Source organism: Lentinus tigrinus (genome assembly GCF_003813185.1).
Source record: "Lentinus tigrinus ALCF2SS1-7 unplaced genomic scaffold L226scaffold_25, whole genome shotgun sequence".
NCBI lineage: Eukaryota > Fungi > Basidiomycota > Agaricomycetes > Polyporales > Polyporaceae > Lentinus > Lentinus tigrinus.
The window spans coordinates 265,688-292,570 of record NW_027137934.1 but is presented as its reverse complement, the minus strand read 5'-3'; the positions used below and the strand labels follow the sequence as shown (position 1 = coordinate 292,570).

Here is a 26,883-nt window from a genome sequence, read left to right as displayed (position 1 = left end):
TCGACTTCGAGTACGGAAGTTGACGGAGGTAACCGGTAAGGTGTCCATCTAGTCCTCGATCGGCTCTCGCTGATGTGGTCAGTATAGCTCTCCCAAGGCTTCACGCGTCTTTCCTGCAGCACACCAGGGGACGTTCATGCAACTATACCCTATGATCACCATAGACAAGTCCAGAACGTCTCGACAGGCCACCTCTGATCAACCTCGCGTTCGCTCGATGGACCCGCATCGACGTCCTCCTATGTCGACCTTATTCCTGAACTTCACAGTTGTCCTGGAGCTTCCGAGGGCGAGACGCCTGACACCGCGCTGTCCGAACAAGCATAGGATTCGGGCCATCCGCTCGAGCGTCCTCCTTCAAAGCTTCAACCTCGACCCTCGTGTCCGGCACGTGCGTCGCAGTCGTGGCGTTCATTGCTGGGCTCGCGAGTGCATCTACAAGGTACGGCTCGACAGTCGCGCTTGCGCATACAACGGGATTGGAGATGCTAGCATCCGAGTCGGTCCGTACTGAAGTGCAGCGTGTAGTGAACTTTTAAAGACGAGCTTGGAGGGCAGGAGAGTTCGGGATGAGATGTATGGGCAGAGAGGATTGAGCTGGGGCGTAGTATGGAGGTACGCAGAAGGCCATACCAGTAACTAGAGATGTATGAGCCGACAGGATGTCGGATCTGCTCAGGCCTTTCTTTTCCTATGTCCTACGTCAATCGTTCATCAGGGCGCGTCTGAGGATTCGGAATGCTTTGTCAGTGAATGTACACCTTTGCGGCGCGGACGTTCATGTCAAGAGGGGGGACCCGGCAGGAAACCGGGTATGTACTCGAGCTCGGTGTTCGTAGCTATAGGATGATATCCCGACTATATCGGAATGGCCTCGACGTAGAGACGCCCATGCATACATAGCCGGTGCGCGTCGGACTCGGCGCATGATGACTTCCTCCAGCCTCGAGCTCCACCCTCCCCCGCGAAAAGCATCGTGTACAGTGTTTATTCATAGACGATTTCATCAAGTCATATCTTGGCGACACTTGGCGACATACTCGATGCTCGAGACGGACCGTCACCTCATCGTGCCAGCCTTGCACAAGCCGGATGCATTTGAGCAAGTTCTCGTCCACGCGATGACGGGCGAGCCAGAACGACTTCTGAGAGGGCTTTTCGTAGAGGGTGAAGGCAATTTCGCAAAGGCAGAGGTGCGTACAATCGCAATTCTTTCACCGTGTGGCAGAGCTCGCGCTGACGTCTCGCCCGCTACTACTAGGGCGTGGCAGGGCGGCCGGGACTTTGAATACTCTACGTCTGCACGTAGGCATGTTGAATCCCCTACGCCGTGGCTTGCAATATCAGCCCAGCGTCATGACTGTACTAGTCGTTCGTCTGGTGCCATGCTTGCTTCCACCAAGAAACACCGGTTCATCGCCTCGAGCCCCGACTGCAACCGTTCTTCATGGATTCCTTTTCGGTGAGTACTCACTAGGGAAGCCGGGACTCCTGGACCGAATGCAAGTCACCTGGCAGGTGCTGCGTCGAACTTTGCTTGCGGCGCAGTCTGTCCAGACCGTCCATCAGGCAACCCTCACTTGCGCGTCGACCTAGGTACCGCAGCAGCGCATATATGAGGTGAGTATGCCACGACATATCTGAGTGAAAGTATTCATCATTCCTCCTGCAGCCTACGACATCATGGACCCACCATTTTACCGGGCTGACGAACTTCACTGGACTATTGAACCAGCTCGATACGCCAACGAGTACCACGCTCACACCTCGGCTATTCTCCCTGTGTTCGCCCAGGAACTCCACTTCATCGCTGCAGGCACTCAGATGGGCGGCCGCTTCGAAGTGTCGCGGACTGGCGCAAGGGGTTCCGATGAGGTAGTTGTCGACATACAGGCCGATTATCGCCGCGAGCAGGCCATCCAGGAAGTCAAGGTGCATCACCTCCATTCCGAAGACAACAAACATGGGGTTAAGATCTCTGTACGTGCATTACGAGCTTGTGGGTTGTTATCAATGTTGACTGATGTGACCGCCGCAGAGACGCACCGGACACGAGCATGATCCCTCGGGCATCTATCAGACGATCCAATTCCACATCCACGTCCGACTGCCAGCCTCGGCTCCAAACGGCGTGCCCATCCTTCGAATGAACGTACTCAAGACAAGCCTGCCATTATTCTCTCACCACCTCCATCGGTTCGGGGACTCCGTGCAGTTCGACAGAGTCGCCCTTAGGACCACTAATTGCCCCATCGAGGCGGAGGTGAGTGACCTGAGTAGGAGTGCGAGTGTTCCTGACGAGACTGACTCGCGCGCAGTTTTTGGTAGCAAGGGCCGTCTCGCTCTCGACCTCAAACGGCCAGGTACGGGGGACGTTCAAGACGTGCGAGTTGCTGCAGATCGACACGTCCAACGCACCAGTCAAAGTGGATGCCGTTTTGACTGGCGGAGACGAGAGTGTGGTACCCCAGATGGCCATACAGACGAGCAATGGGTGAGTTCTCATCGTTTGGTCGACTTCGTACCCACCATACTCACCCTCTGCAACGCAGCCCGATCCAGGCAAACATCGGTCTCGCCTCCGGTGCTTCTCCCACCGACACCGATGGCTCCTTCGACGTCGTCGCGCATACCTCAAACAGCCCCCTCACTGTCGCGTTCGTCGAGCAGCCGGCGAACTCGCGGCTGGTCGCTTCTCTGCAGACAGCGAACGGGCCCGCCAGTGTCAAGATGCACCCGGCCTTCGAGGGCCAGTTCGAGCTCCGTTCGTCCTTCTTCATGCCTCCCACCATGACAGAGGGCCGGGTCCAGGACCCTGCTGGTGCTGGACGTGCGCGGACAGTTACGAAGCACGGCGTCGGCTCGGGCGCGATAACGGGGAGTGTTTCGTGGGGCGTGGGTGCCGGACGGGTGCAGAGGGTTGGTAGGGTCGAGGTGCAGACGTCTAACGCTCCCTTGCAGTTCTCCCTGTGAGTCTCGTGACCCCTAGTGTTTGTCCATCGTAGAGACTTGCCTCAGCTTGTGAGCGTTCCCACCCGGAGGAATCGAGGCGAAATGTACTTGTTTGTGCGCTATACACTAGGTCCGGGTTGTCCGGAGGTTATCCCTGTCTGTATCGCACGCCGAGGACAAGTCTTTGCGCACGCGATAGAAGTTTTCCTCGTCTCTTCCCCGATGGTGAGCACTGTCCGTATGATACATCTCGCACGATGTCACTGACGAGGACAGCCTGCAGGTGACGATGCGCCGCATAATTTTGTATCTGATATTTGCATGCCGGACGCAAAGAGAGCAAGGGCGACGCATCCTCGATTGCTTCTGAAGCAAGCCTCGTGGTAGTCGTAAGAGGACTAATGTAAAGCTTCCTCAAGTCAGGTCTAGGAAACGTTGGCCAAGCCTTGTGGACAGGCGTGCGACCCTCGTTTCACTTACGGAGCCGCTGGAAGTACTGCGACCGAGCAACTCAACTCAGCAAAGCTACCGAACTCTTGGCCAAGGTATACTGACAAGTTATGCGATGTGGCATCGATGTAGTATCATAGTTCGCCAGGCGAGTTTTGTGAATGGCGTTCCTATTCCAGGCTTCAGTGCTGACTCTTACAGTGCAATTACCAAGGCCCTGTTGAATGCAATACTCATTCTACGCCGACAGACTCAATGTCCGGATACCAAACCAGTTGTTCGGTATGCTGCTTCCACGTCTACGCCCTGCTGTGAAACTGAGTGCCCCCCTCCAGCCATGCCGACTGTAGTCCACGGACATGGTTCTTCCCCATGTTCGAGCCCGCGATCTACGGGCACCGTACACACAAGCGGCTCCGTACAAACTCTATTAAAGTACGGCTTGGCATCCCTTGTCGTGTAGTTGTTTGAGGTACGTCTCCCGTCGTACCTGATGGCAAGCAGTTCTCCTGACCTGAGTCGGCCTTTGTTCTCCTCGCATTTTCGCAGATGATAGTACAGTTCTTGTTGCGCGACCTCACGGCTCAGGGGGATGAGCGATCAAAACATCCCGACAACCCTCGAGTGCAGATGCTCATTGGCCGCAATGCTCGTATAGAGCGACACACCGACTTACAGGATCTAATCGCCCGCCGTTGCGTCGGTCGCTTCGTGCGCACGGTACCGAAAATAACGCAATGGACGAATCGCTATTGGGTGGCTCGGACTGGCTCCCGACCACACACGCCACAACGCCCGAACTTGTTGTCGTGCGGAGAAGTACGATGGGTGGTCTTTGGAGTATGCATTGAGGCTGCGATGGAGGTATAAAAGATAGCGGTTCAGTGCTCTACGACTTCAGAGCACCGAGCTTTCTGTCCTCTCCTATCCAGCGCAACCTCGCAATGGCCTTCAAAGCCCTGCTCTCCATCGTCTCCATCGTCGCTGCTCTTCAGGGCGCGAACGGTACGCTTCCGCTCTCGATTGTTGACCTCTCCAAATGCTGACGAGCATTCGTTTTGCAGCTGCACTCACGCGCCGCGTCGCATGCCCGGACGGCAAGAACACCGCTACCAACGCCGCGTGCTGCGCCCTCTTCCCCATCCGGGACGACATTGTCACCAACCTCTTCCACAACCAGTGCGCTGAGGAGGCCCACGAGTCCCTCCGTCTCACCTTCCACGATGCCGTCGCGTTCTCCCCTTCAGCGGCGGCTCGTGGCCAGTTCGCCGGCGGAGGCGCAGACGGGTCGATCGTCCTCTTCTCCGAGACTGAGACGAACTTCCACGCGAACCTCGGGACTGATGAGATCGTCGCGCTGCAGAAGCCTATGATAGCAAAGCACAACATCTCTGCTGCTGACTTGTAGGTTCTCCGCTGAACGAGTGCTTGCACCGATGCTCATGTCCACCTACAGCATCCAGTTCGCGGGCGCGCTCGCCTTGACAGTGTGCCCCGGTGCTCCTCGCGTCGACTTCCTCCTCGGTCGCAAGGACGCTACCCGGGCTGCCCCCGACGGCCTCGTCCCCGAGCCCTTCGGTGAGTCTTGCGGTACTCTCACCAGCGCCGAGTACTGACTGGACCATCTTCAGACACCATCGATGATATCCTCGCGCGCATGCTCGACGTCGGCTTCCAGGACTTCGAGGTCGTCTGGCTGCTCTCCGCGCACACCATCGGTGCGGCTGACCGGGTGGACCCGACCATCCCGCGCACGCCCTTCGACTCGACCCCCGGCATCTTCGACACCCAGTTCTTCATCGAGACCCAGCTCCGCGGCCAGACCTTCCCTGGCCAGAGCGGCGTCCATGGCGAGGTGACGTCCCCTCTCCGCGGTGAGATGCGTCTGCAGTCCGACCACCTGCTCGCCCGCGACTCGCGCACGGCGTGCGAGTGGCAGTCGTTCACGAACGACCAGGAGAAGTTCGAGGAGACGTTCCCGGACGTGTTCAACCGTCTCGCGGTCCTTGGTGTCGACACCAATACCCTGATCGACTGCTCGGAGGTCATTCCCCAGCCGCCGCCTCTGCCCGCCAGCGTCCGCCCCCACTTCCCGGCCGGCAAGACCCACGCTGACATCGAGCAGGCGGTGAGTGCCGTACCAGATATCGATTTTCGTGTAGTTGTTGATCCATATTGCTCCTCTAGTGCGCTGAGACTCCGTTCCCTTCGTTCCCTACTGACCCCGGTCCGGCGACCGTTGTCGCTCCCGTGTAAGTCGTCTCCTGCGACAGACATCTTGAATCATCTGTCTGACTAGTGTTCTTTAGCCCCAACCTCTGAAGGATGACAGGCCATGCCTGACTGCGCTGCTCTCGCCGGATCTCTGCGCGCGCAGGGCTGCGATGTCTGATCGTGGATGTTTTTCTTGCGAAGCATCCGCTGTAGAGTTGTTAGGAGTCAATTGCGTCAATTCTGTCCTTGATCAACCTTGCGGGATATTCGTCCAGAGCGCCTGACGAAGCGCGTTCCCTCTCGCCCACACAGAACTCTGCACCTCCCTCCAGCTACCTATAAGTCACATGCGTATAACACCCACTGAGAAACATGTGAAATAATGGCTGCCTCGTCCACATGTATCACTGTGCCCCTATCCCTCTCGACTGGTACCTGAACAACTTCGTCGTTCACACATCCTTCACATGGATTCTCATTGAGCCTCGGGCTGTCTAACCATCCTCAGTTGTAGTACCTGGCACCTGAGCTGAACGGGCTCCAACATCTCTCTTCTCCGTAGGTCTGCCTGCCATTCACTTGTGTATTTCGAGATCCCATCGCTGAAGAACGGCTCGCCCCTCTACACAGTGTGCTGACCACAACGCGCTCGAGGAACTTCTTGAGCTGTAGGGAGCATGGCAACGTGTTGTCGGGAACATATGTCCTGGGAAACGGACGATGGAGATTGATTTCTTCTGTCTAGAAGATGCGCAGGACGTTCAGATCCAGGCTCGATGATTCCGCAGTTTCGACCGTCGGCGGACACGTGCCAAGGCGGACTCATAGCGCTCGAACATTTCAACCCCTGTGGGCCCGGCTGCTCCTTTCTTTCTTGTTGTCCACCATATCAACGAGAAAATGTCGACGACCACTAGAGCCTTGCTCTGCCGCGATATCACCGAGTCCATCTTCCGTCATCTCACTCCCTGTCGGATTCCGGACTCCGATAACAAAGTTCCACCCAGTGCTCTCCGACAGCGTCGTATTTCCCAGAAGGCTCTCGCTTGTGCTGCTCGCACCTGTCGTGCGCTCACTGACCCCGCCCTTAACGTTCTATGGGAATCGGTCGACGATGTCGTGTATCTTTTGCTCCTCTTCCCTTCTTTTCTCCTGACTGGTGGTCGCTATGATACCAACGTTTTTGTGAGTATACAGTGCTACGCGATATCACCATGCTCATACTAGCCGTTACAACTAGATGTTTTCGAAACCGATCACGGAAGGCGAGTGGGCATATTTTCACAGATTTGCCGCTCGCGTGCGTGAGCTACAAGTCTCAGGCAACGCCTCCCAAGGCCTTAACCGGGTCGAGGACTCCACCTGGTGCACCCTTGCACGACATCCGCTGAACGGCCCACTCTTCCCCCGAATCGAGCGACTTATCAATCTCCGTTTCAGCAGCCCGATCACGAGCATCACACAGTTTTCGCTGTTTCTGTCACCATGTCTTCGCCACGTCGGCCTCGACATGAGCGTGTATACCACGCGCATCCTCCCCCAGGAGCAGGTCACCATGTTCATCCTAGAGGTCGCCTCTATCGTCTCACAACTCGAGTCACTCACTATCCGTGGTGATGATATCTTGGGGCTTGAATTCTGGAAGCTATCCTCCCTCCATAGACTCACGGTGGAACCCCCTTCCCGTCCGACACGCTCCATCATCCAGTCGCTTATGGGCTTCAAGCATCTGCGCTCCCTCAGCATGCATCTGACAGGAGAGACCTACTCCCTTGACAACGAGGCAATGGGAGAAGGGTTTCTTCAGTTGAGAGAACTCCATCTTTCAGGATCAAGTGACAAAATTCGCTCCCTGTTAATCATTTCCGCCCCGCCCTCGTTGGAGTCCTTGGACATGGAGATGAGGTATGAATCTCAAGATGAGCAAGGCGACAGAAGAGTCGATGACCTCTCTTTCATTTATGCTATCCTTCCTCCATCCATGCGTTGTTTTCGCGTTGTCTTCCACAACACACATCTCCCCAGAATTCACAACGCTGAATGGACCCACAGCCCCGCATTTTTCGACAATCTTGGGTCGCTACCTGCGAATATCCGCCGGTTGTCATTCCACTTCTACAACCTGTACGCGTACGTCAAGGATGAGCACCTGCAGGCTTTCAAAGCAACCTGGCCGGGCCTCACCGCTTTCATGTTCACATATGGTCAGAAGATCCGCGATCTAATTCCAACGGAGATAGTAATGACGGCCCCGAAGGTCTCGACCATCGCAGCATTCGCAACGAATCACCCTCGTCTAGCGCAGCTCGCACTGCCGGCGATTTCATGCCAGTCCTGCTCCATCCCGCCTCTTCTGGATCTTCCTGTTGCGGCCCACGTTAAACTCATCACAGTACCCGACTTCGAGCCAGACGACGGTCTATACGAGCTTGCCGTCGCGCTCGATCGCTTGTTCCCGAACCTCCAGCTGGACACCGTCGACTGGGAAGACACACGCGCAGGAGTATTGAGGATCCTTCTTCTTGGCTTGCAAACCGGTAGACAGAGTGTCGCAGGCACGGTCCATGGTGGTTGAGGGTGTCCCCCGTTCCTAGCGACATGGATCCCGGAACAGGCCCAAGAGTGAAAGGGACGGCGGCATATTGATTGTCGTGATGTTTCCTCTATGTACTCATATGATACGCATTTTGGTCTGTCGTCTTACCGTCTATCAGTACTGAATAATACTGTAGATCTCGACTGCAGTAGAGGTCAGAGCTGTGAGAGCTCAAATGCATTTTTTTTTTTTTTTTTTTTGGCGGAGCGCATTGCCCTGAGTTGTTTTCGTCCCGAAGGCACATCAAACTACTCAGGTCGACGAGTGTCGGCCGGGCACGCTGGTAGTTGGTCGACTGTGTCGATCCTAGAGTTGTAGAACATTCCGAGAAGAGGCCGGAGGCCTCCCGCCGCGAGGAAATGCATTTACGCACAATCAAGTGTGGGACTCGAAGAGAGGTCAAGTCATCCAGGTACGCCCGGAGGCGCCCCTGTCATCTTCCCCTCTTAATACCCACTAAAACCCCGCTGTCGGTAACCCAGTTTCGCGGAAGCTCACCGCGTGCTTGCAGGACAGGTTCCCAGATGCAAGCGATTGTGCCTGCCTTCAGCGCACATTTCCCCCAGTACCCCGCACAGGATCGTCTATCGAGGTCGACGCGCCTGTCCAACGCCGCATACCACCTCTTAGCCACCTCCGGTATGGTGAACTCACGCTTCTCATTCTGTATGACTCGTTCACACCGCAATTTCCAGATCATATATAGGGATTCCGTCATTAGGATGGTCCACAGCGCTTCCGCAGCTCCTTTGCGCACGCCATCGTCATTCTCGAAGACCGCGCACGCCGCTCCAAGCGCTGTTCCCCATTTCGGTTCTCTCCACGGTAGTCCGGTTAGGCTCCATGTTTCTTCAGCTAGCTCCCATACTGTACCGCGCCCTACCGCTACACAGTCAAAAAGAATATGTTCCATGGTTTCCGTGACACCACAACGCTCACAAGGTGCGCGCGCTCTTAGCTCATCCGACATCTTTGGCCTCAACCATTTGTCGCCCACCATATACCCATCATGGAGGGTCATCCACATGAATTGTCGACATTCTCGTGAGACATTCTTAGAGCGCAATGATTTCCACAGTTGCGCCTCCGCCAGAGATACCCCGAAGGCCGCTTGGATCTCCTGCAACGTCTTGTGAGTGTTCACTTTTGTTCGCTTACGAGGTTTCAGGTTTCTCTCTTTTCGAATCCGTATCGCCCGGTACGCAGTTTTTTGCGTTAGTGTGCTTAACTTACAGCCTGATATCCGCAATTGTGGTGGAACAGAGGTGTCGACTTCGTCTGCAGCTTCCTTCGCTGCACCTGCACCGGCCAATTCATCTGCCATCTCGTTTCCTGGGTGCCCGTTGTGCCCCTTTACCCATCTCAGGTACGTCCCCGCTTTTCGAGATTGCATCGCAGCAATGACCGCTCTTGTAAGCTGCGCATTCGCTTGGAACACAAAGCCAGAGTCTTCATGTTTCATTCGCCACCGTGTGACAGAATTCATCACGGTCTGTGAGTCCGTTTCTTCTATGACCTGCACATTTGGCTCGGCTAATGTGGTTGCCAGCAGTGTCGCAACCGCCTCCCCGGTTTGATTTGACTGCGCCAGGTACGGAGAGAGTCTTACAGATCTATTCCGTGGGTGGTCAATCCCGAAGAAGACCCCAGCTCCTGCCTTCGCATCAGCTTGCCCATTGTTCAAACATGACCCGTCGGTCGCGACAGTGACCGCCTCAATGTCAGACAATTCTATACGTACGTCTGGTAAGTCATTGCATACTTCTCCTTCAGTGAAAACCCGGTAAGCATCTGCTACCGTCCCCTTGACCGTTACTCTTCGATCGAACAGGATCAGATCGTCTCCTAGGTTCGTTCTCGCTGCTTCCAAGATCTGATGGTCACGCTCTTCATAGTCGGCAGGATGCAGACCGCGGGGGTCCCATTTCGGCGGCAGGAGGTCCAGGAAGGCCCTAGCTCGCTTGGCACATGCATCCGGGTGTGTACACCCAGCACTTTGCTTTGCCCACCCGCACCCGCCACATTTACATGACGCCCTTTCTAGGTGTCCGGGAGCGTTGAAGTTTGACACAAAATTCTCAAAGTCTCCAACCGTTCTGAGTAAGTGTTTCTCGCGCAGGCACGTAACCACCTTTGATACTCTCGCCAGCTTCCTCGCTTTAGGCTCATCAATTTCACGGTGGAACCACATCGGCATGCTCCGCACAATGTCCCTAGAAAAAGCGATTCCTTCCGGTCGTAGGTTGTACTTTTCGCAGGTGCGTAGCTCAAATGCATTCATATCTTTGTAACACGAAGGTATCAGCACTCCAACAACAGGGTTCGTAGGCGTCGCTAGTCCGGTCCGTTCACTCGAAGATGTCAGTGGCGTAGCGACCCTCCATGAGCTGGTCAAAGACCGCTACAGCGGCAGCTTCGTCGGTCATCTTCCGCTGTTTGATATAGTCGACGATAGCTTGCTTCACGCCTGCAGCAATCTTACCGGCACCACAGACGTAGAACTGTAGACGAATCAGTAATGCTCATCATCGACTGCGCTAAGGGCACTGACCTTGGCACCTTCGTCAAAAGCCGTGGCGACAAGGTCTTTGTCTTTACGGATGCGGCTGACAGCAATGGTTAGCTGTTAGTCTGCTTAGCAGAGGCATGTTTACCCACTCTTGGACGTAGCGGCAGTTCTCCGAGTCCGTGGGGGAACGGGAGAACGCCGGCCTGATGTCGACGATGCCAAGTTCGTGCCACTCCTTGAGATCGCTATCGCCATACAGGAAGTCTTCCTGTGGCGAGCGGCACCCGAAGAACAGCAGGCTCTTCGCAACATCGCGGCCAGCGAGCTTCTGCATCGCCCGCTCCTGCAGGAAGCCGCGCATTGGGGCAAGGCCAGACCCAGCGCAGATCATGACGAGCGGGATGGACAAGTCGCTCGGTGGGTGGAAGGCCGCGTTCGAAGCGCGCACGGCAAGTTGCACCTTGTCACCGGGGCGGAGGCCCGCAAGGAATGTGGACGCGACACCAAGGAAGGGTTCAGCCCGCCCGGAGAGCGCAGGAGCGTCGACGATGCTGAGCGTGAGCGAGACGCGCTCAGCGTTCCACAGCGGAGACGACGAGATGGAGTACTGGCGAATGCGCATAGAGGGCAGCATCTTCAACATGGTCGACAGGGACACTTCGATGTCCTTGTTCTCCTCGAGGATGTCGAGGACGCTGAGGCGCTTCTTGAAGACCTTCTCAGAGTAGTTAGACGACAGGTCCTGCAAAGCTTGAGTTGAGGTCGGGGAGTTCTTGGCCGAGAGGAGAATGTCGAGATCCCGGGTGGTCGCAGGTTGTTGCAACTCAACATAACCGCTGAGCAGATGGTAGATGCTAATCGGCTTCTTGATTGGCAGGGAGGTCGGACCTACGGAGTTGATCTCAATCTACGTAGTGTTGGAAGTAGTCAGTGCCGTGTCATATGGGGACTGAGCAGGCCCACCTCTTGTTCAGCCGAGAGTCCAAGTCGCACGATGGCCCTGCGAACCACTCGGTCGGGATTGACAGGCAGACTGTCACGACAGCTCAGTAACGGAAGGCACTATCCCATCCATCGGGGAGGGATGCTCACATAGCAAGGTAGTCCCCGGTTCTGTAGGTCATGCCCTCCGGAAGATCAAACTCTGTCTCATTACTCAATATCTTTGAGCCGCTGGGGGAACAACAGCTATGACTTACCGATGTGACGCTTGACGGGAGCTCCAGGAGCCGTCAAAATCTTGTTTTCGACCACCGTGCCAAGCGCAGTGCCCTTCTGACGCAAGATCTCGGAACGCTCGGTGCCAGCGGAGACGGTTTTGATCTCGAAGCCATCTGTGCCGACTTTGGTAGGAGCTCCGAACTCCTGCATGGCGGTGTTATCCAGATACACCCCTTATGACACATGGCACTTACCAGTCCGAGCTTCTCCCAGACCGTCTTCTCCCATCTATCAAAGGTTTCAAAGAACTCGGCCGCAGCAGCATCGCCCTCGCCACGATCGACAAGACGTGTAGCGTCGTGCTCGTCGAGCAGGCGGTCGATGAGCATCGGAATACGCTGGTACGTGTTGACCCAGTCCTTGTTCCCGCAACCGAAAACGGCGTACTTGATACCCGTACAGGCGTCGTCCTTGACGTTCTCAAGCCATTCGACGAAGTGCTTCGCGTTGTCGGAAGGCTGGCCCTCAAAGGAGGCGGTGACGATCAAGACCGGGCCGTCCTTGGGTAGGTGAGAAGTGGCGGAGTCCAAGGTACCGAGAGAGGCATGGAAACCTACGTGCCAGTTAGCTCTTGATACTTAAGGCGATTTAGACAGTAGCGTACCATGGGAGGCTGCTGCAGAAGCCAAGCGCTGAGCAAACGCCTCCGAGGTGCCCGTGTTCGAGCCATACAAGACATATAGGGGGTGCAGGCTGGAGGCATCACCTGAGATTGTGACGCCGCTGGAGGTTCGCTCATGAGCGGAATCTGCAGTGAGAAGTGTTGACGAGGGAATGGCGAGCAGACGAGGTATGTTCTTGCGCGGCAGGGCATGGATGTAGAAGTTGTGCGGCTTGATCGTCAGTGTCTGCTTGAGCTCAAGCTCGTACGTCGGGTCGTGCATGACAAGATCGAAGCGCTGCATGATGGTGACGAGCGCGATCTGAGCTTCTTGCCAGGCGAATGGGCGTCCCTGCAGTAGATGTGGATGTACTCTACTCAACATGGCCCGCATACTCGGAGGCAATGCGTAGACTTACGATGCAACCTCGCGAACCGTATCCGAACGGCTGCCAAGCATTTGGCTGGACGCAAACGTTCAAGCTCTGGAGGTGAACAATAGAACTTGAGGTACTCACAGGAAGAGCCTCGAACTTGCCGTCCAACATGCGTTCCGGACGAAACTTGTCGGCCTTGCCATCCAATGGATTGTCAGCCATTCCGAGACCGTGCCAGAAATGAATCCACATACATCTTCACCCCAAACTTTCGGGTCCCTGTGAGAGGTGTATATGCCGATAATAATAGGTACACCCTTCTCGACCGCGTACTTCCCAGCGAGCACGGTGTCTTCGATAGGCGTGACAACCCGGCCGGGAGCGGTGGGACCAAGGCGCAGACTCTCCCGCATGACAGCTGTAAGCAGAACTAGAAGTAAGAGCACGATCCCGAGGAATTCCAATGACAACACTTGCCAAGGAGGTAAGGAAATTTGTTGACATCTTGAACACCCATAGGGCGGTCGCCAAGCTTCGTGTCGACCTCCTCGCGCAACTTGCGCAACGCCTCGGGGTTCTTCAAGAGGAAGTAGATCGTGAACGTGAGCATGCCTAAGAAGAAGAGTTCAGCCAAGCACTCTCTTGCAATCATAGCACATTTTTGAGATGCTGACCTGAAGTGGTCTCATGACCTGTGCAGGATGTTAGACGATTTATGAGCCTAGTACGTGCCGACGTTTCAACTCACCGGCGATGAGGAAGGTCAGGAGCTTGAGAGTCATGGTCAGTACGGGGCTTATAGCTTCGGACCAATTGGTCTCACATTGTGTTTGATACTCGCATCCGAAAGCCCTAAACCCGTTTCCTTGTCACGGCCGGTCAGCATGACTTGGACAAGGTCAGGCTTCGCTGGCGGGTTAGCACGATGGTCTTCCAGAACTGTGAGCGAGGACAGTGAGTAATTATCTCACAGACACGTCCCTTCAAACAACTGGACTCACTATCGCTGACAAGCTCGCCCATGATGCGCTGGTCCTCTTCATACTTAGCGTTCGTGCCTGACATGATGGCCTGAACGAGGGTCAGGCGTCTGGAACGACGGCCGCTCTCAATGAGGAAGTCCGTCATCGCAGTGGCAAACGGGTGCGGTTCCTCCTGCATGAACCATTCCGCCAGCTCAGACTGCAGAACGAACGAGGTGCAGCTTGAATATACCCTACCCGGTAGAACGAGTTGAGGCTACATCACGTGAGTTGACATTAGCACAAAAGCGACGGAAAGCAGAGGTGTCAACGTTGCGTACCGATATGACATCGCGCACAAGCAGATAGCATCTAGCGTCAGTCGAGTGAAGTCTGCAGCGGGATCAATCATCTCGCGCGCCCCGAAGCTAGAAGAGAGGGGACGTCAGCCCGAGACGATCGGTGCGGCAAGGATTACGCACCGCTCCCATTTGAGGACGAGCTGGGAAGTTACGTCCATCATATCGTCGTACATATTTAATATGTTCACAGTCCCAAAACAGGGCATGAGCAGGCGATCTGGGGCATACGTTAGACAACGGGCAGAGGTGCAGTAAGTTCCCGGACATACGCGCGATCCCCCAATTCTGCTCCTCTGGTCCGAAAGCCTATGTCAACTGTGAGAGGCGTGATATTGCGTTGGCGACGACAGCACACGCACCGTGAAAAGACCATCTCCGGCAGCGTTGCGGACTTCCTTCAAGCCCCCACTAACCTTCTTCCTAAAACGCTTCTCGTCGGAGACTTCGTTGACTAGATCGCGAGAGGAGACGACGATCCTCTTCTGGCCTGCGATAATAGATTATTCGACGTTGAGTGCGAGACGTGTAAAGCTGCTAGAAGGGTGACCCACCGAAGGCAGAGAGCTGGTATATCTCGCCATACTGCTGGGCGAGTAGGTCTATGGATTTGACGGGTAGATCCCTATCAATCGTATTGACATGGCCGAGGAACGGCACGCCAGGAGGGCTGGGGATGGGGGAGGTCATCGATCCTAGGATGATTGAGCGATAGATGTCGTTATTGGGGCTTGGGGGCCCAGCGGCGCTCTCCTAGGCCATTATATGCGGCATCATCGTGGTTCGGAAGCGCTCCAGCCATACATAGGAACCCACCCTCTCGGATGCAGATACGGATAGGGGACAAAGATCGGGGGGAGAGACGTGAGCTCCTTGACTGTGCATGGTGATCGGCAGCGCGCAGCCGACGCAGAGATGTGGTAGGAGAAGGCCTAGATGTCTACGTGTCCACCTGAACACTCGTTAAATACGAGTGAGGGCATTCATCCGGCTAAATACACTGCACCGCAGTAGCCGGCGCGAACCCGGCGTAGGCTGAAGGGAACGAAGCAGAGCGATCTACATCTGACAAACATTGATTTCGAGCCCGGCGAGGCTGTGCTCCGAGCTCACGAAGATACAAGCATTTTGCTCCCAGAACGTTGATACGCGTACGAGGTCCCGGTTCTCTTAGCGAGTCTACGGGGCTGCTAATAGCTATGAGACATGGATAGTTACTCAGGATTCAGAGGTCGGAGTGGGTGCGCCGAAAGATATTCCGTTGTGACTACTCATTTAGCAAGCAGTCCGCGAAACCATCGACCGTTCGCCCGCCCGGAACATCACCAAGGGAACGAATGATCCCTCATGAGCGCACACGTTCCACTTTCAAAATCATATTGCGCGCATATCATCGCTCACATTTTAAGTACCCACGACGTCGCAGCAGCCCATGAACGGTATGTGTGCTCGCTCTACCACCATACCACATCTCAACGTGTGCAGGGCAATCCGCTGCCATCCGTTCGCAATGGTCAATCTCGATTCTGAAGGCCTCTTCGCCCAGCCACACTGGCAGTGTTTGATCGGCTCTTCGAGTCTATCCCGACTTGTACATACGCAGAGAAAAAGGAGGAGCTCGAGCCGAGCAATACTCGAGACTCCAGCTATTGATACTAGGGATGCAGACCATGGGACGTGCTATCCGGAGGAGTGAAGGGGAACAGTGCATCCGGCGTATGGAGAGAGGGGACGTACCTCCACTGTACGGCTTGAGATCTTGAGAGCTCAGAACGATAAGTCTTCCGACGTGCGACGCTAGCTTGCCAGGCCTAGGCAGGAGTACCGAGCGCCGCGAACGTGCGCCCAGCCGTGAAGCTTGAAGCTTGAAGCTTGCTTGAGACGTCCAACTCTCTTCAGAATCACCGTCACCGTCGTCATATGCGTACAGAAGGCAGGTCCCAAGTTCCAACAAACTCGTTTTCCTGACGTCCAGACCTTGATGTCTTTCAAGGCCGCGACCTAGAAGCAGCTGCGTGGACGACGCTTCAAGTCAACAGGACAGGACAGGACACGGTGACCTTGAGCCAAAACTCTCAAACTCACTTCTCGAAACAGATCGCAGCGGGATTGGGCATCTTACGACATCCCGCTCCCAACTCTGTACGCGAGATCCGGCGGCCGTGATAGCATCCGACGAAAGTTGGATAGAGCCGAGGGACCAGGATGGAGGAGTCTCGTATGCCCTTTCGTCAAGAGAGCGAGACGCGATTTCCCTGAGAGCACTGTGAATTGGCTGAACTGTCCTGATATTGACGATCCGAAGAGCATACTCTGAGCTTCTCCCGACTGCAAGCAGAGAGCTCCAGAGAGGTCTCGTGGTGGGTAGCGAAACAGCTCACAAGCGACAGACGGCGGCGGCGGAGACGGGAGTGACCAGGTGCCAACGTACAACGTACAACGCTCAACGCCGGCACAATGGATCTTGGAACTTCGAGCTGTCTTCGAGGATGTACATACGTACGTCCTGCCCCTGCCCCTGCCCCTGACTTGTGCAGTGTACTGCGAGCATCGCGAGAGCAGGGTCTACTGGTGGGACCTGTCTGCGAGCGTCACAAGGTCCAATCAATGGTCAGGGCACGGACAGGATCAGAAAGAAGAGTGAAGGGAAATCACCTTGGATCTGATTCCCCGCTCACTGCGACTGCGCCTGTTCAAACTTCGGAGCTGTCCAGGATGAGGTTCGGGGGAGCGGCGCCATCATAAAAGGCCGACCACACAGCGGGAAAGGCACGCACGACGTGCGTGTCTCCGAGGACGCAGGCGCGGATCCGAGAGTCAGACGGCAAGAATCGAGATCATGGTGTATGGTGTACGATGGGCCATGGCGCGCGGGGTGGAGACTCGGAGACTCAGAGCGAGACAGACAGCGAGCCCCGGTATACTGCAGTATGCGCGATGGTGAGCCGTCGAGGTTGTAACTCCCGCTCCCGTGCACAGGACGAGCGCGGTGGCCAGCACTGTCAGTGGCACCTCCACCAGTTTGGCTCGCTCGCACTCGCGACTCACCTCCATGCGCAGCACTAGTATTCATCAAGCGTCAGCTCCTCTCCTTCTCCTTCTCGGCCTCCACAACCCAGGGCCAACCGCTGCAGACGTAGACGTACGTACGTACCTCTCCAGAGTCCAGATCAGATTCCGAACCATCCCCGTCCAGCTCCTGAGTGTCGTCCACTGTCCAGCCTCCCGCCCGAGCCAGTACCGCGTCCGCGTCTCCTCGGGAGTCTCCGCCGCAGTGCGCGCGAGGCGTCTTGTCAAGACTCGAAATCGGGGCTGGGTCCAGGGTGATCGTATGTCTTCGCCTGCAGCCTGCCTGCCGCGTGCGGGTGCGGATATGTATCATCCACTTCCAGACTGGATGGCGTCGGCGGCGTGCGCGCAGTCGGCTTCAACAGCTTTGCGTTAGTGCAGGAGGGGCCTGAAGGTGGAGGTGAGGACGGGTAGGTGCGGGAGGTACTCGAGGGGGCCCATCGCGACTCGCTGCGGAGGCGGAGGAAGGGCAGTGGGCGCGGGGGACGTGAAGAGCGTGCATATGCAGCCGGTGGACCGTTGTGTGGAAGGAGGTGCTGCTTGGGCGGAGGTTTGATATGGGCAGGACGGAGGGGCTGGATAGGAAGGATCTGGAGAGAGGTGCGTGGGCTTTTCGTCTGGCTGTACAGTGCGCATGGAGGTCGAGGGCGCAGACAGATCGGATTCAGAGTCGAGGTAGTGCGACCATGACCATGGCCCTTTCTTTCTCACCTTCCCACTACTGTGTTCTTCAAGCCCGCCCGGTCTTTGGGCGCATAGACAACGTTTCGAAAGCAGGCCAGGCCAGGCTCCCAAGTCGGCGATGGACAAGATTTTACAGATGCGTACCACTCGACGTTCAGACAGGCGCCGGATCACTCCAGCCACAGCGGAGCCTGAAATTTAGAAGCCGAGCAAACGCGGTGGGCCATTTAACCTCAAGTCTCCTCCTCCTCTGCACTTGACCGTGCCCTTCTGACTGCGAAAGTCATCCTAAAGTCTGCGAACGCCACGATATTTGCGAAAGCTATCACGATGTCTGCGAATACCCCCACAATGTCGTCTCAACGGGCCGCCGTCGTAGGGGAGACAGCGCCAGAGCAAGAAGAAGAGTTGGTCGCCTACATCCACGATCTATTAGAGGATGATCCGATGGAGTCGCTGGATCTCTACCGGCCTGGGTACCTTCATCCTGTCGTGCCTGGAGACATCATCCGTCCGTCTCCCTCGAGCTGCCCAAATCGCCCTGTGGACGCGCCCACCGGCTATCGCATACTGCACAAACTGGGCCATGGGGGAGAGGGAACGGTGTGGATTGCTGACGCGTTAGATGTATCCGAGTAAGTGTCCTGATCGTGCGTCCTACGGCTCGGGTACAGCTCAGCTCAAGTCCGTCAGGCGTCTGGTGTCCCTCAAGATCTACTCCGCACATTGCTCCAATGCTGCAGAGCGTGAGGCGCGTGCTCTCAGAGCCAGTATGGCGAGCCCAGACGATCAGTGGTCTGAGTACGTATTGCCCCTCCTCGACAGCTTCACGATCCGCGGCCCGAATGGGACACACCACGTCCATATTACCAACGTCATCCTTCCCATGATGGTTCGCCTTTCGCACTTCTCCGCCGATACGAAGAAGGACCTCGTCAAGGGCCTTGCGCGAGGACTTGCTCACTTACATCGGTCTGGCTTCATACACGGCGGTACTCCTCTACGCTCATACTCATCGCACATACGTCTTCTGAATATGATGCCGAGCAGATTTCCACATGGGCAATATAGGGTGCACCCTGCCTCCGCCTTTTTCGTCAATGACGGTCTACAAGGTCGTGCAGGAATTGAGGGATTACAATGTCGTGATGGTCCTCCCGAGAGATCCTGCGCACAAAGGCGCTTCGGTGCCAACGTATCTCCTCGGTCCGTGCGAACTGTATCGTTGCTATGTAATATACAGCAAGAGGGTAGCAAATTGGGGCCCGGAGGCTAGAATATTCGACCTCGGAAACGGTGCGTTCATCTCCGAGTGCGTACGACTGGCATTTTCTCACATACCATCTATTACAGCTCGGGCCATCGGAGACGGCGAGGACGTTGCGCAAGATGTGCGGTGGGCCTGTCCGCCTCCCGAGGCTGCTTTTGCGCATTATGGATTAGGCGGACGAGAAATTCTCCCCACTACTGCGACCGACGTCTGGTGCCTGGGTGCCACGGTATGTCTCACCGCGACTCTGAAGTATCATCCAAGTCCTCATATTGCCGATGGAGATCACGCGCATGTTCTCTGAAGTGAACCTCCGTACAGAGATAGGTATCCTTTACATGGTGGATCAAGCACGTCTGGACGGTGTTCTTCCTCCGGCTTGGCGCGCGTTCTGGGAGACAGATCCCGAGCTGTGCACAAGGATCGGTATGGCGACTCGTTGCATTTCGATTTTACAGGTGTTGATGATTCTTCCTAGGCTTCGTAACGCCTATGCAAGCGGATAAGGACTGGTCTAAGTACCGCGCTCAGTTCATGAAGCAGAATCCTCAGGCAAATGGCGCGAATGTGGACCGACTCATCTTGTTGCTGCGCCGGATGCTCGCCCTGGACAGTGCTTCACGTCCTTCAATGGAGGAGGTGCTCGCTGATCCTTGGTTCGCTGATGCTCGCTCGGCAACTGCCGATGGCGACGACGCAGCCACACCCAACATTGCTCTCCCTCTCTCTTGCGAACACCGGGCCACCACAACGTCTCTGTGTCCATCGAAATTGGCGCGCTGAATCAGAGGACGGCGATGGCGACAACCTGATGGTGAGCTCACGGGGATAGGCATGTCTCCATGAGACAACCGCTTTCGCTCACAGTTCCGGAGGCGCCGGCCAAGCAAGTCCCTTCCCCTCAATGGAGACAACAAGGACCATCAACCTATGCCTCAGCCTCGGTCTGCTTGTTTTTGTCTTGTGCTTGTACATATGTGTATGCGCCGAGATCAAGCAACATCATGCCTCAGGAACAGGCGCTCCCTTACTGCAACGACATGAGGCTACGAGCCTCCTCGGATATTCCCTTAACCCGGACAGTCCGGTTGAATTTTCTGGTATCTCTTCAGTTGAGGAGCACAGGTAAATCATATCGGGGTTTTCTCTCGTTGTACGCCATATTGAAGTTCTCTTCCCGAAGATGGCATTATATAACAAGAACATACATAGTAATTAAGGCTCGAGTGGCGCAGCGGTCATGAACGCTGCGCGTCAACCTCCGAGACGTCGGAGGTTCGATGCACGCCAGCTTCGCCCGGGGTTCGGATCCGCCCTGTCCTCTTTTTCGGTCACTTTTTTCTAAACCTCTCCCTCAGATACGGAGTTCAAGTTTCAGTCAAAATGAACTGTAGGATGTCTTCTGATGTTTTTGGCTATCAGTCGGTGGGGTCACGTTGTATCGTCGTTCGACGTACCCATTTGGCTCTAGGCGCTTCACATCAATACTGTCTTCTCAACCACCACCTGGAACACCTTCCCCATCTCTCAATCACCGCCGTGCGACACCCTCACCATCATCTGGATTCTGACGCGGTCCATCGCTCTGCTGCCCTCCTGTTTCTATTGAATCACCTGCAACACCGTTAGCTGTTGAACAAGCACTTCTGGGATGAATATCACGACAGAAACGGGAAGGCCGGTCGTCCTGGCGAACCTGGTTGCAACGGAGGATATTCATGAGGTGCGAGGACTGATGATAGTGATCGCTTCGATATCTCATCTATGACACACGTATCCAGTACGCTCCTCAAGATATCCCTGGCATGGCTGATGCGGTCCACGAATCCACCCCTCGCGTCGTCAACACGTCTCCCTCTCTAGCACTGCCCACAGTCCCGAGTCCTATTGCGGTCCATAAGCGGTTTCGTACTGCTCTCACTGTCTCTGGCGAGAAATTCTGGCACCCATTGTATGAAAGTGCCCACGATCGGCTTCAACACGAGGACGAACTGGAAGCTGGTCAACTGCTGCTTGTCAATGAACACGGCGATCCAATACTGGAACCTCCAGCGCCGGCTAACGGGATTACGCACCAGCTCTCCGAGTGGGACGATCTTCTCTTACTCCCGCGGGTCTCGCAAGCTAGGAGCGTAAAACACGCGCATACATGTCATTTCTCCCCTTACAACTCACCGATCTCGACCGCGCTCCGGAATGCAAGCCAGTTCTCCACCCAGTCGTTTCCCCTTCATTCATACCGGTCTATTTCTCCCCTCTCCGATCGCTCAGCTCATTGCAAATCGTCTACGACAGCTCAAGTCTCAGGCAGCACCTCAGAACCTGTGCCTTATCTGACATCTGCGTCCTGCGGTCGAGTTCCTGGCGACAATCTGCCAGAACGGCGATTATCTGAGGGCAATGGTGACTCTTCGGACGTAGACACGGCCTCAAATATGCAACGGCCGAAGAAGCGACGCAGGACGCGTGTCAGACCGTATGTACGGAGGGCACGCAAGCGTCCGGCTCTGGCGGAGGCGGCGGAGGTACAGGACATGCTCGACATTGTCTAGGCAGCGGATCAGCATGGTTCTCGAGACATTCACATCCTACGAGGACATTTGTATGTTAACGATGTGTCGTTTTGTGTCGGTATTGCACTATGGCTTGTCTGTTGGTTCAAAATGGGCTGGACGTCTCTGTCGTATGTTGTAGTGCCTCCGCCCGGCATGCGTACTCACCTACCGAGTAATATACAGTGTACACTGGTTCGTTCATGGAGCGCACAGATACCGTGTACATCGCTTCAAGAACTGATAATCGGAATCCAGCGTCGTGGGTGCGCTACGGTGCTGGGACGAGGCGGCGCTGCGCTCACGTAGGTTGGGCTGGGGCCGGCCGGACGCGGCGGCCCTGGGTGGCCGCGCTCCCTCGCGCCGCAGTCATCCTGTGGTCGCGCGGGAGCACCGGTCATTCTAGAGGCGCTTACCCAGTTCCGTCTTGCTCTCGACCGCCATTCGGTTGGCTTACACTACTTTTACTACCACTTCAGAGGCTTTTCTTGGCACTGCTGGTCGGTAAACCATCACGATATCCTCATCCTCCCCACAAGGCGGCTAGCAGACTATCTTGATCAACACGGGATTAGTCAACGTTGACGTTGCTGGTCGTGAGGCAGGCTTACTAGCCCTTCATCGGTATGATTGTGTCTCTTTCAAATTGCGTCATCTAATCGCTTCGCAAAAAGTGTGTGGAGGACATGGATAAGCCGGGATTGACGGTGGGGGGCGGGGAATCGGCAAGACACCATGATGAGGTATGCTTTCCCTAGTACCCGAGATCTTCATCCCACAACGACTCATCCGTCACAAGGAGAACGCGGCCCAGCATATACGCAGCTCTTCCCTATCCCGGGCCCGGAGCCGTCCTAGAAATACACACTACCCACTCGCCTCCATCAATTCTACCCCCGCTGCAAATATCCCTTCTGAAGAACCGCGTACGACTTCGCCCTTTCAAGCCTGCAAACGTCAGCGGGAACCTAGCTCGGAAGACGAGATGGACGGGCGTGAAGTCAGTCGTCAGTTACTCACCAACTATGACCACGCTTCCATGAACACCCTCTCGATGACCGAAGACAGGCAGACTGCTCTTCAGACTAGGAGCGGGGCGACGTTGCGGACGACCGGCTGCACTCCCTCGGGATCACTTTTCTCAATTGCCCTCAGGGACTCCCTCCGGATGTCGTCAACTCGTCCTGCTACTATATCCGCCACATCTTCTTCGAGAGTCTACAGTATTCCGCGCGACAGCTCTAGTCCCAGCATTTCCGAACTCTCGCTACTCGCTCGTCTGGCACCGGCGCCTCCCAGTCCAAGTCGCCAAGTGCTCTCTGACACGATCGTGTGCAACTCAAGCCCTTCTCTGATGTCTGGATTTCCACTACTCTCTCGGCTCTCTATGCTTCCGACCAATCCAAATGGCTCGTCTTGCGCTTCTGACCGCGGTCGTAGTCTCCTAGCTCGCATGTCGACAGACGGGAACCGTGAAGACATGGGAGCGTTCGCGATGGACTTGGAGGTCGATGGCACAGTAACTCCCATGGATGCATACAACTTCGACGCCGACTTAGACACTAGCGCTATTGGTTCTGGTGTCGGTCCGGTAGAGCGTATATCAGTGGACAGCGAGGCTGCATCGAAGGAGGCTGTCGTGGACCTCGACATCGGCGCCCCGCCAAAGAAGAAGAGGCGCATTCGAGTCGGAAAACAACGGAGACTCAGGAATAAAAAAGAAGAATCCGCAGTAGAAGCTATGCTTGGGCTATTCTGAGGGTGCGCTCTTGACTGTCGGGGCGGCTGGGTTGTATCATCTCTAGTTGTCTCTTAACTTTGTTCAACTCTCTACTTCTGACATTTGGCATTAGCTTTTATCGTGACGGTCCTGAGGATGTTCACTACAGTGTCTTATCGAAGATGTAGTGGGGTTTATTGTCAGAGTTTGTGGTCCCCTTGAGGCTCATGTCCATCCGGACTCCGACGTATACTCCTAGCATGGGTAGTGGTATAAATGCTGGCGGAATGTCTGGTCTTGCGGCGGTCGCGCTCCGGAAGAATGTATGACCTGCATGCGCTAAGATCAGGAGTCAGAATGGATGGCGCCTCGGTGATGGTAACATGAAGCTACGAGCCTTCGCGGATAACTATCTCCACCCAACTGACGAGTTGGGACCACCTTCGCATTGTCTGAGGCGGTCCCAGTGGCATTTTCGTTAAGAGGTCCGCATTCCCCAGACTGTGCTATGTACCCTTTTAACAGCAAAGAAATAAGTGAGTGGCGCAGCGGTTGAGAATGCTGCGCGTCGACTCCGAGACGTCGGGGGTTCGATGCACGCCAGCTTCGCCCAGGGTTTGGATCCCCCCTGTCCTAATCTTTGTCACTTTTCTTGCGCACGTTCAAGAGTCTTGGTTTGAAGCAGTGATATCGCCTTTGTTGCAGTTTTATACCGTGTCAACTACAGTATCTGCGGGTACGTGGATGCCTCGGGGAGTACAGTGTGACGGCTTCTCGGTCCTAGACATGGCCGAGTCCATGGCCGAGCCTTGTGCCTGCGTACAAGATGCGGACCCATCTCGACGAAACTCACGCTCGTCATGAATGGCAAGCCTAGTGATATTAATTTCCATCCCGTTCTTTTCAGAGAGCTCCCGGTGCGGGGATGGGTACGCATAGGAAGCAGCTTCGCGGATGCTTCATAGGCATCGCCCAGCTGCATCGCAAACTCAAGGATGGAAAGAGGTAATCCGTAGCTGCGGGATGAGTTGTAGCCAGACCTGTCTTCAACGGGCTGGCGGGATGAGAACGCAATACATAAGTAGTCGCATGGGCACTTCAGTCTTCGACGTCCGGTTGGGGGTCACCCAGTATCGCAGTCCTTCCGACGCGGGGTCAGTGACCCTCGCCGTTCAGACTTACGCCTCACAGAGCGCTACATAGCCGAACCTCGCCTCGGTGGGGTTCATTTACGATGGATGCGGTTGGTCGGGAAGCTGAAGACCAGCCCCGCAGACGACCTCGGGATCGCCTCCACTGCGCCTAGTATCGCCACTATCGTAGCATTTGCGAGAGCCCATCCGCAGCCCGAGGATCTCGCATTTCCCTCCATCAGACACTCCACTGTGTACTGTGTTTCCTACCCCGCTCCTGGGGGACGTCGCGTAGCTCCACAACCTTACGTTCTCGTCTCCTGAGCGGGCACTCCCCTGTTCGAAATTGCACTCGGTCTTGATCTTGATGGTCTCTTGCCGGACTTCGAGCTACCAAGGAACACCATAGTGCCGGAATCGAAAGGCAGAGCGAATAAGCTGGCCTTGCTCTCTTTCGGCATGTAAGCTGGAAGGCGTCGGGGACTCGATACTGTGGGATAGTTATGGATCGGTACGTGAGCTGCCTTCCCGCACAAAGAACGTGCAAGTCATAGTGACCTAACTCGACAGCTGAGCTGGGCCTCCGAGTGCAATGATGCTCCTGATCATTGCACGCTGTTAGTTGTGTTCCGTATGGCGGGTAACTCACTCATAGAAGAAGAGTCACAGTAACACCATGCGAGTAGGAGGCGAGCAGCTCGTTGCTTCACGCTTCAAAGGTGTGAGGGTGGGAAGTCGTCCGCCTGGGAAGGCACATATCTCCAGGCGCATTGGACGTTCACTTAGAGATGCCGTGGCTTGGGGTCTATTTCAGGCTGCCTCCAAAGTTCCGGGACTAGGCGGGTGAAGAAGCTAGATCAATGGCGAATTGTCAACATATGCCTGAACATGCTACGGTCCCGAGAATGCAGGAATGGATACGTACGAACTGTTCAACTTGGGTAGACCGTAGAATCGACGCGACCTGTTCCAGGCAGAGCGAGGCAGCTGCTACGCACTACGCATCAGCAATGACCGGACGATCCGTATGTAGATGGTCACTGGTACCTGTGTCTTCCCGCGGATGTCCCCCTCCCCCTCGTCTTGACTCTTGAGACCTGCGCAATACGGACCGACGGAAGAGAAGTCAACATTGCCGCGGGCCCTGGGCCTGGCATCAGTGACAACTGTGCGAGCTCTATCAGTGATTGGGATTGGGCGGAAGGCACGCTCACAGCACATCCAGCCAGGCACCCGTCGACGGTCATCGGTCATCGGTCATCGAGAAAGAAGTTTCTGGGGTTCACCGTTCACCGTTCACCGGTTCGCCGCTGAACGCTCTACAGGCTGCGATGCTACCGCTGTCAACACTGCTTCTCCGAGAACGAGAACATACTGTATGTGCACATCGATGCCAGCGTGCCTGTTCTTGGCGCGGACAGTGACAGGCTACAGCGCCTTTAGCCTTTGAACGAGGCGCAAGGATGATGGGATTCATGGGAATGATCCTGGTTCCTCGCTGTGTGTACCGCGAGGTCAGGCACAGCCGTAGACAAGACACGGACTTCACGGAGGCCTAGGGGAAGGAGAAGTATGTATGTATGTACGCACCTGCAGTCGAGGAGCCTAGAGCCTGCCATCGCCGCGGGCGCGAGGAACGGCCGAAGAGAGGAGAGAGGCAACTTCGCGCGGACCATGATCTAGGAAATCGCACTCGGAATATATGTACACACCTGGGCGTTCGGTGCGGTGCGGGCACCTCCACGAGAGACTTCGCGCCAGAGTTGGGCAGTCTCGCAACGTACGTGATCGGCTTCCACTTCATATGGGACAAGACGCGAAGGAATACGCTGCAGCGAAACCGTGCGGACGTGTGGCGCAATGCTGCTGCATGTGTGTAGGAATGCCAGAAACGTTCAATACTTGAAGTACGCACGTTTTCGGACCGGAACCTCCTCTGCCTTCGCGCACGCGGGGGCGAGACACCGTAGAGTACACGCGTGGCCACGGGGAGGTCCTGCTAAGTACTCGCACAGGATGCGATCTGCCATCCGTCGACTTGGTCCGCATCCGTAATATGTATCTTGTCCATCGCCGACTTGGGAGCCTGGCCTGGCCTGCTTTCGAAACGTTGTCCATGCGCCCAAAGACCGGGTGAGCTTGAAGAGCACAGTGGGAAGGGAAGGTGGAACTGGAAAAGGATCATGGGTCGCACTACCTCGACTCTGAATCCGA

The 26,883-nt window shown here is 55.7% G+C and overlaps 9 protein-coding genes across 9 annotated transcripts; 5 read left to right on the top strand and 4 right to left on the bottom strand.

Moving 5' to 3' along the window:
* Positions 1 to 1,683: 1,683 nt before the first annotated feature.
* On the top strand, positions 1,684 to 2,973 carry L226DRAFT_573452 (uncharacterized protein; the record flags this gene model as incomplete). Its single annotated transcript, XM_067684856.1, has 4 exons — positions 1,684 to 1,980; positions 2,039 to 2,263; positions 2,319 to 2,494; positions 2,553 to 2,973. 4 exons carry the CDS (start codon positions 1,684 to 1,686, stop codon positions 2,971 to 2,973), a joined length of 1,119 nt encoding a protein of 372 aa, XP_067532665.1.
* Positions 2,974 to 4,346: 1,373 nt separating this feature from the next.
* On the top strand, positions 4,347 to 5,724 carry L226DRAFT_615085 (Mn peroxidase MNP5; the record flags this gene model as incomplete). The annotated part of the gene is made up of 6 exons (XM_067686728.1): positions 4,347 to 4,407; positions 4,467 to 4,806; positions 4,859 to 4,980; positions 5,034 to 5,530; positions 5,590 to 5,654; positions 5,712 to 5,724. 6 exons carry the CDS (start codon positions 4,347 to 4,349, stop codon positions 5,722 to 5,724), a joined length of 1,098 nt encoding a protein of 365 aa, XP_067532664.1.
* Positions 5,725 to 6,574: 850 nt separating this feature from the next.
* L226DRAFT_615084 (uncharacterized protein) lies at positions 6,575 to 8,196 on the top strand. The gene is made up of 2 exons (XM_067686727.1): positions 6,575 to 6,801; positions 6,857 to 8,196. The coding sequence occupies exon 2, from the start codon at positions 6,857 to 6,859 to the stop codon at positions 8,189 to 8,191; it is 1,335 nt and encodes a 444-aa protein (XP_067532663.1). The 5' UTR covers positions 6,575 to 6,801; the 3' UTR covers positions 8,192 to 8,196.
* A 449-nt stretch (positions 8,197 to 8,645) lies between these two features.
* L226DRAFT_547078 (uncharacterized protein) lies at positions 8,646 to 9,698 on the bottom strand (the record flags this gene model as incomplete). The annotated part of the gene is made up of 1 exon (XM_067682471.1): positions 8,646 to 9,698. The coding sequence occupies one exon, from the start codon at positions 9,696 to 9,698 to the stop codon at positions 8,646 to 8,648; it is 1,053 nt and encodes a 350-aa protein (XP_067532662.1).
* A 54-nt stretch (positions 9,699 to 9,752) lies between these two features.
* L226DRAFT_467550 (uncharacterized protein) lies at positions 9,753 to 10,493 on the bottom strand (the record flags this gene model as incomplete). The annotated part of the gene is made up of 1 exon (XM_067676071.1): positions 9,753 to 10,493. A coding segment is annotated over one exon (741 nt), but the record flags the coding sequence as incomplete, so codon positions are not given.
* On the bottom strand, positions 10,356 to 15,231 carry L226DRAFT_490675 (bifunctional P-450/NADPH-P450 reductase). The gene is made up of 22 exons (XM_067677324.1): positions 14,796 to 15,231; positions 14,604 to 14,731; positions 14,514 to 14,550; positions 14,365 to 14,461; positions 14,224 to 14,310; positions 14,141 to 14,159; positions 13,922 to 14,075; positions 13,744 to 13,859; positions 13,669 to 13,690; positions 13,595 to 13,612; positions 13,398 to 13,532; positions 13,175 to 13,338; positions 13,062 to 13,115; positions 12,963 to 13,007; positions 12,547 to 12,895; positions 12,137 to 12,495; positions 11,921 to 12,086; positions 11,814 to 11,865; positions 11,685 to 11,754; positions 10,871 to 11,628; positions 10,764 to 10,818; positions 10,356 to 10,713 (listed from the first exon to the last, which is right to left on the bottom strand). The coding sequence occupies exons 1-22, from the start codon at positions 14,929 to 14,931 to the stop codon at positions 10,561 to 10,563; spliced, it is 3,174 nt and encodes a 1,057-aa protein (XP_067532660.1). The 5' UTR covers positions 14,932 to 15,231; the 3' UTR covers positions 10,356 to 10,560.
* Positions 15,232 to 18,266: 3,035 nt separating this feature from the next.
* On the top strand, positions 18,267 to 20,504 carry L226DRAFT_615082 (kinase-like protein). The gene is made up of 7 exons (XM_067686726.1): positions 18,267 to 18,629; positions 18,688 to 18,986; positions 19,045 to 19,290; positions 19,348 to 19,493; positions 19,549 to 19,690; positions 19,743 to 20,389; positions 20,448 to 20,504. The coding sequence occupies exons 1-6, from the start codon at positions 18,325 to 18,327 to the stop codon at positions 20,045 to 20,047; spliced, it is 1,443 nt and encodes a 480-aa protein (XP_067532659.1). The 5' UTR covers positions 18,267 to 18,324; the 3' UTR covers positions 20,048 to 20,389; positions 20,448 to 20,504.
* Positions 20,505 to 22,240: 1,736 nt separating this feature from the next.
* L226DRAFT_615081 (uncharacterized protein) lies at positions 22,241 to 23,683 on the top strand. Its single transcript, XM_067686725.1, has 3 exons — positions 22,241 to 22,440; positions 22,491 to 22,559; positions 22,616 to 23,683. The coding sequence occupies exons 2-3, from the start codon at positions 22,503 to 22,505 to the stop codon at positions 23,573 to 23,575; spliced, it is 1,017 nt and encodes a 338-aa protein (XP_067532658.1). The 5' UTR covers positions 22,241 to 22,440; positions 22,491 to 22,502; the 3' UTR covers positions 23,576 to 23,683.
* Positions 23,684 to 26,015: 2,332 nt separating this feature from the next.
* On the bottom strand, positions 26,016 to 26,805 carry L226DRAFT_161723 (uncharacterized protein). The gene is made up of 3 exons (XM_067672546.1): positions 26,585 to 26,805; positions 26,260 to 26,535; positions 26,016 to 26,167 (listed from the first exon to the last, which is right to left on the bottom strand). Exons 1-3 carry the CDS (start codon positions 26,697 to 26,699, stop codon positions 26,109 to 26,111), a joined length of 450 nt encoding a protein of 149 aa, XP_067532657.1. The 5' UTR covers positions 26,700 to 26,805; the 3' UTR covers positions 26,016 to 26,108.
* Positions 26,806 to 26,883: the final 78 nt, after the last annotated feature.

Coding starts and splice junctions, on each gene's coding strand:
- L226DRAFT_490675 (XM_067677324.1), bottom strand. CDS start 14,931: ATGACCTCCCCCATCCCCAGCCCTCCTGGCGTGCCGTTCCTCGGCCAT. Junction 12,496..12,546: donor TTCTGCAGCAGCCTCCCATG/GTACGCTACTGT, acceptor ACTGGCACGTAG/GTTTCCATGCCTCTCTCGGT. Junction 11,866..11,920: donor TCCCGTCAAGCGTCACATCG/GTAAGTCATAGC, acceptor GTAATGAGACAG/AGTTTGATCTTCCGGAGGGC.
- L226DRAFT_615082 (XM_067686726.1), top strand. CDS start 18,325: ATGTCTGCGAATACCCCCACAATGTCGTCTCAACGGGCCGCCGTCGTA. Junction 18,630..18,687: donor GACGCGTTAGATGTATCCGA/GTAAGTGTCCTG, acceptor CAAGTCCGTCAG/GCGTCTGGTGTCCCTCAAGA. Junction 19,691..19,742: donor CGAGCTGTGCACAAGGATCG/GTATGGCGACTC, acceptor GATTCTTCCTAG/GCTTCGTAACGCCTATGCAA.
- L226DRAFT_161723 (XM_067672546.1), bottom strand. CDS start 26,699: ATGGCAGATCGCATCCTGTGCGAGTACTTAGCAGGACCTCCCCGTGGC. Junction 26,536..26,584: donor GGAGGTTCCGGTCCGAAAAC/GTGCGTACTTCA, acceptor ACACACATGCAG/CAGCATTGCGCCACACGTCC. Junction 26,168..26,259: donor TCTAGGCTCCTCGACTGCAG/GTGCGTACATAC, acceptor CGGTACACACAG/CGAGGAACCAGGATCATTCC.
- L226DRAFT_615081 (XM_067686725.1), top strand. CDS start 22,503: ATGGATAAGCCGGGATTGACGGTGGGGGGCGGGGAATCGGCAAGACAC. Junction 22,560..22,615: donor CGGCAAGACACCATGATGAG/GTATGCTTTCCC, acceptor ATCCGTCACAAG/GAGAACGCGGCCCAGCATAT.
- L226DRAFT_615084 (XM_067686727.1), top strand. CDS start 6,857: ATGTTTTCGAAACCGATCACGGAAGGCGAGTGGGCATATTTTCACAGA.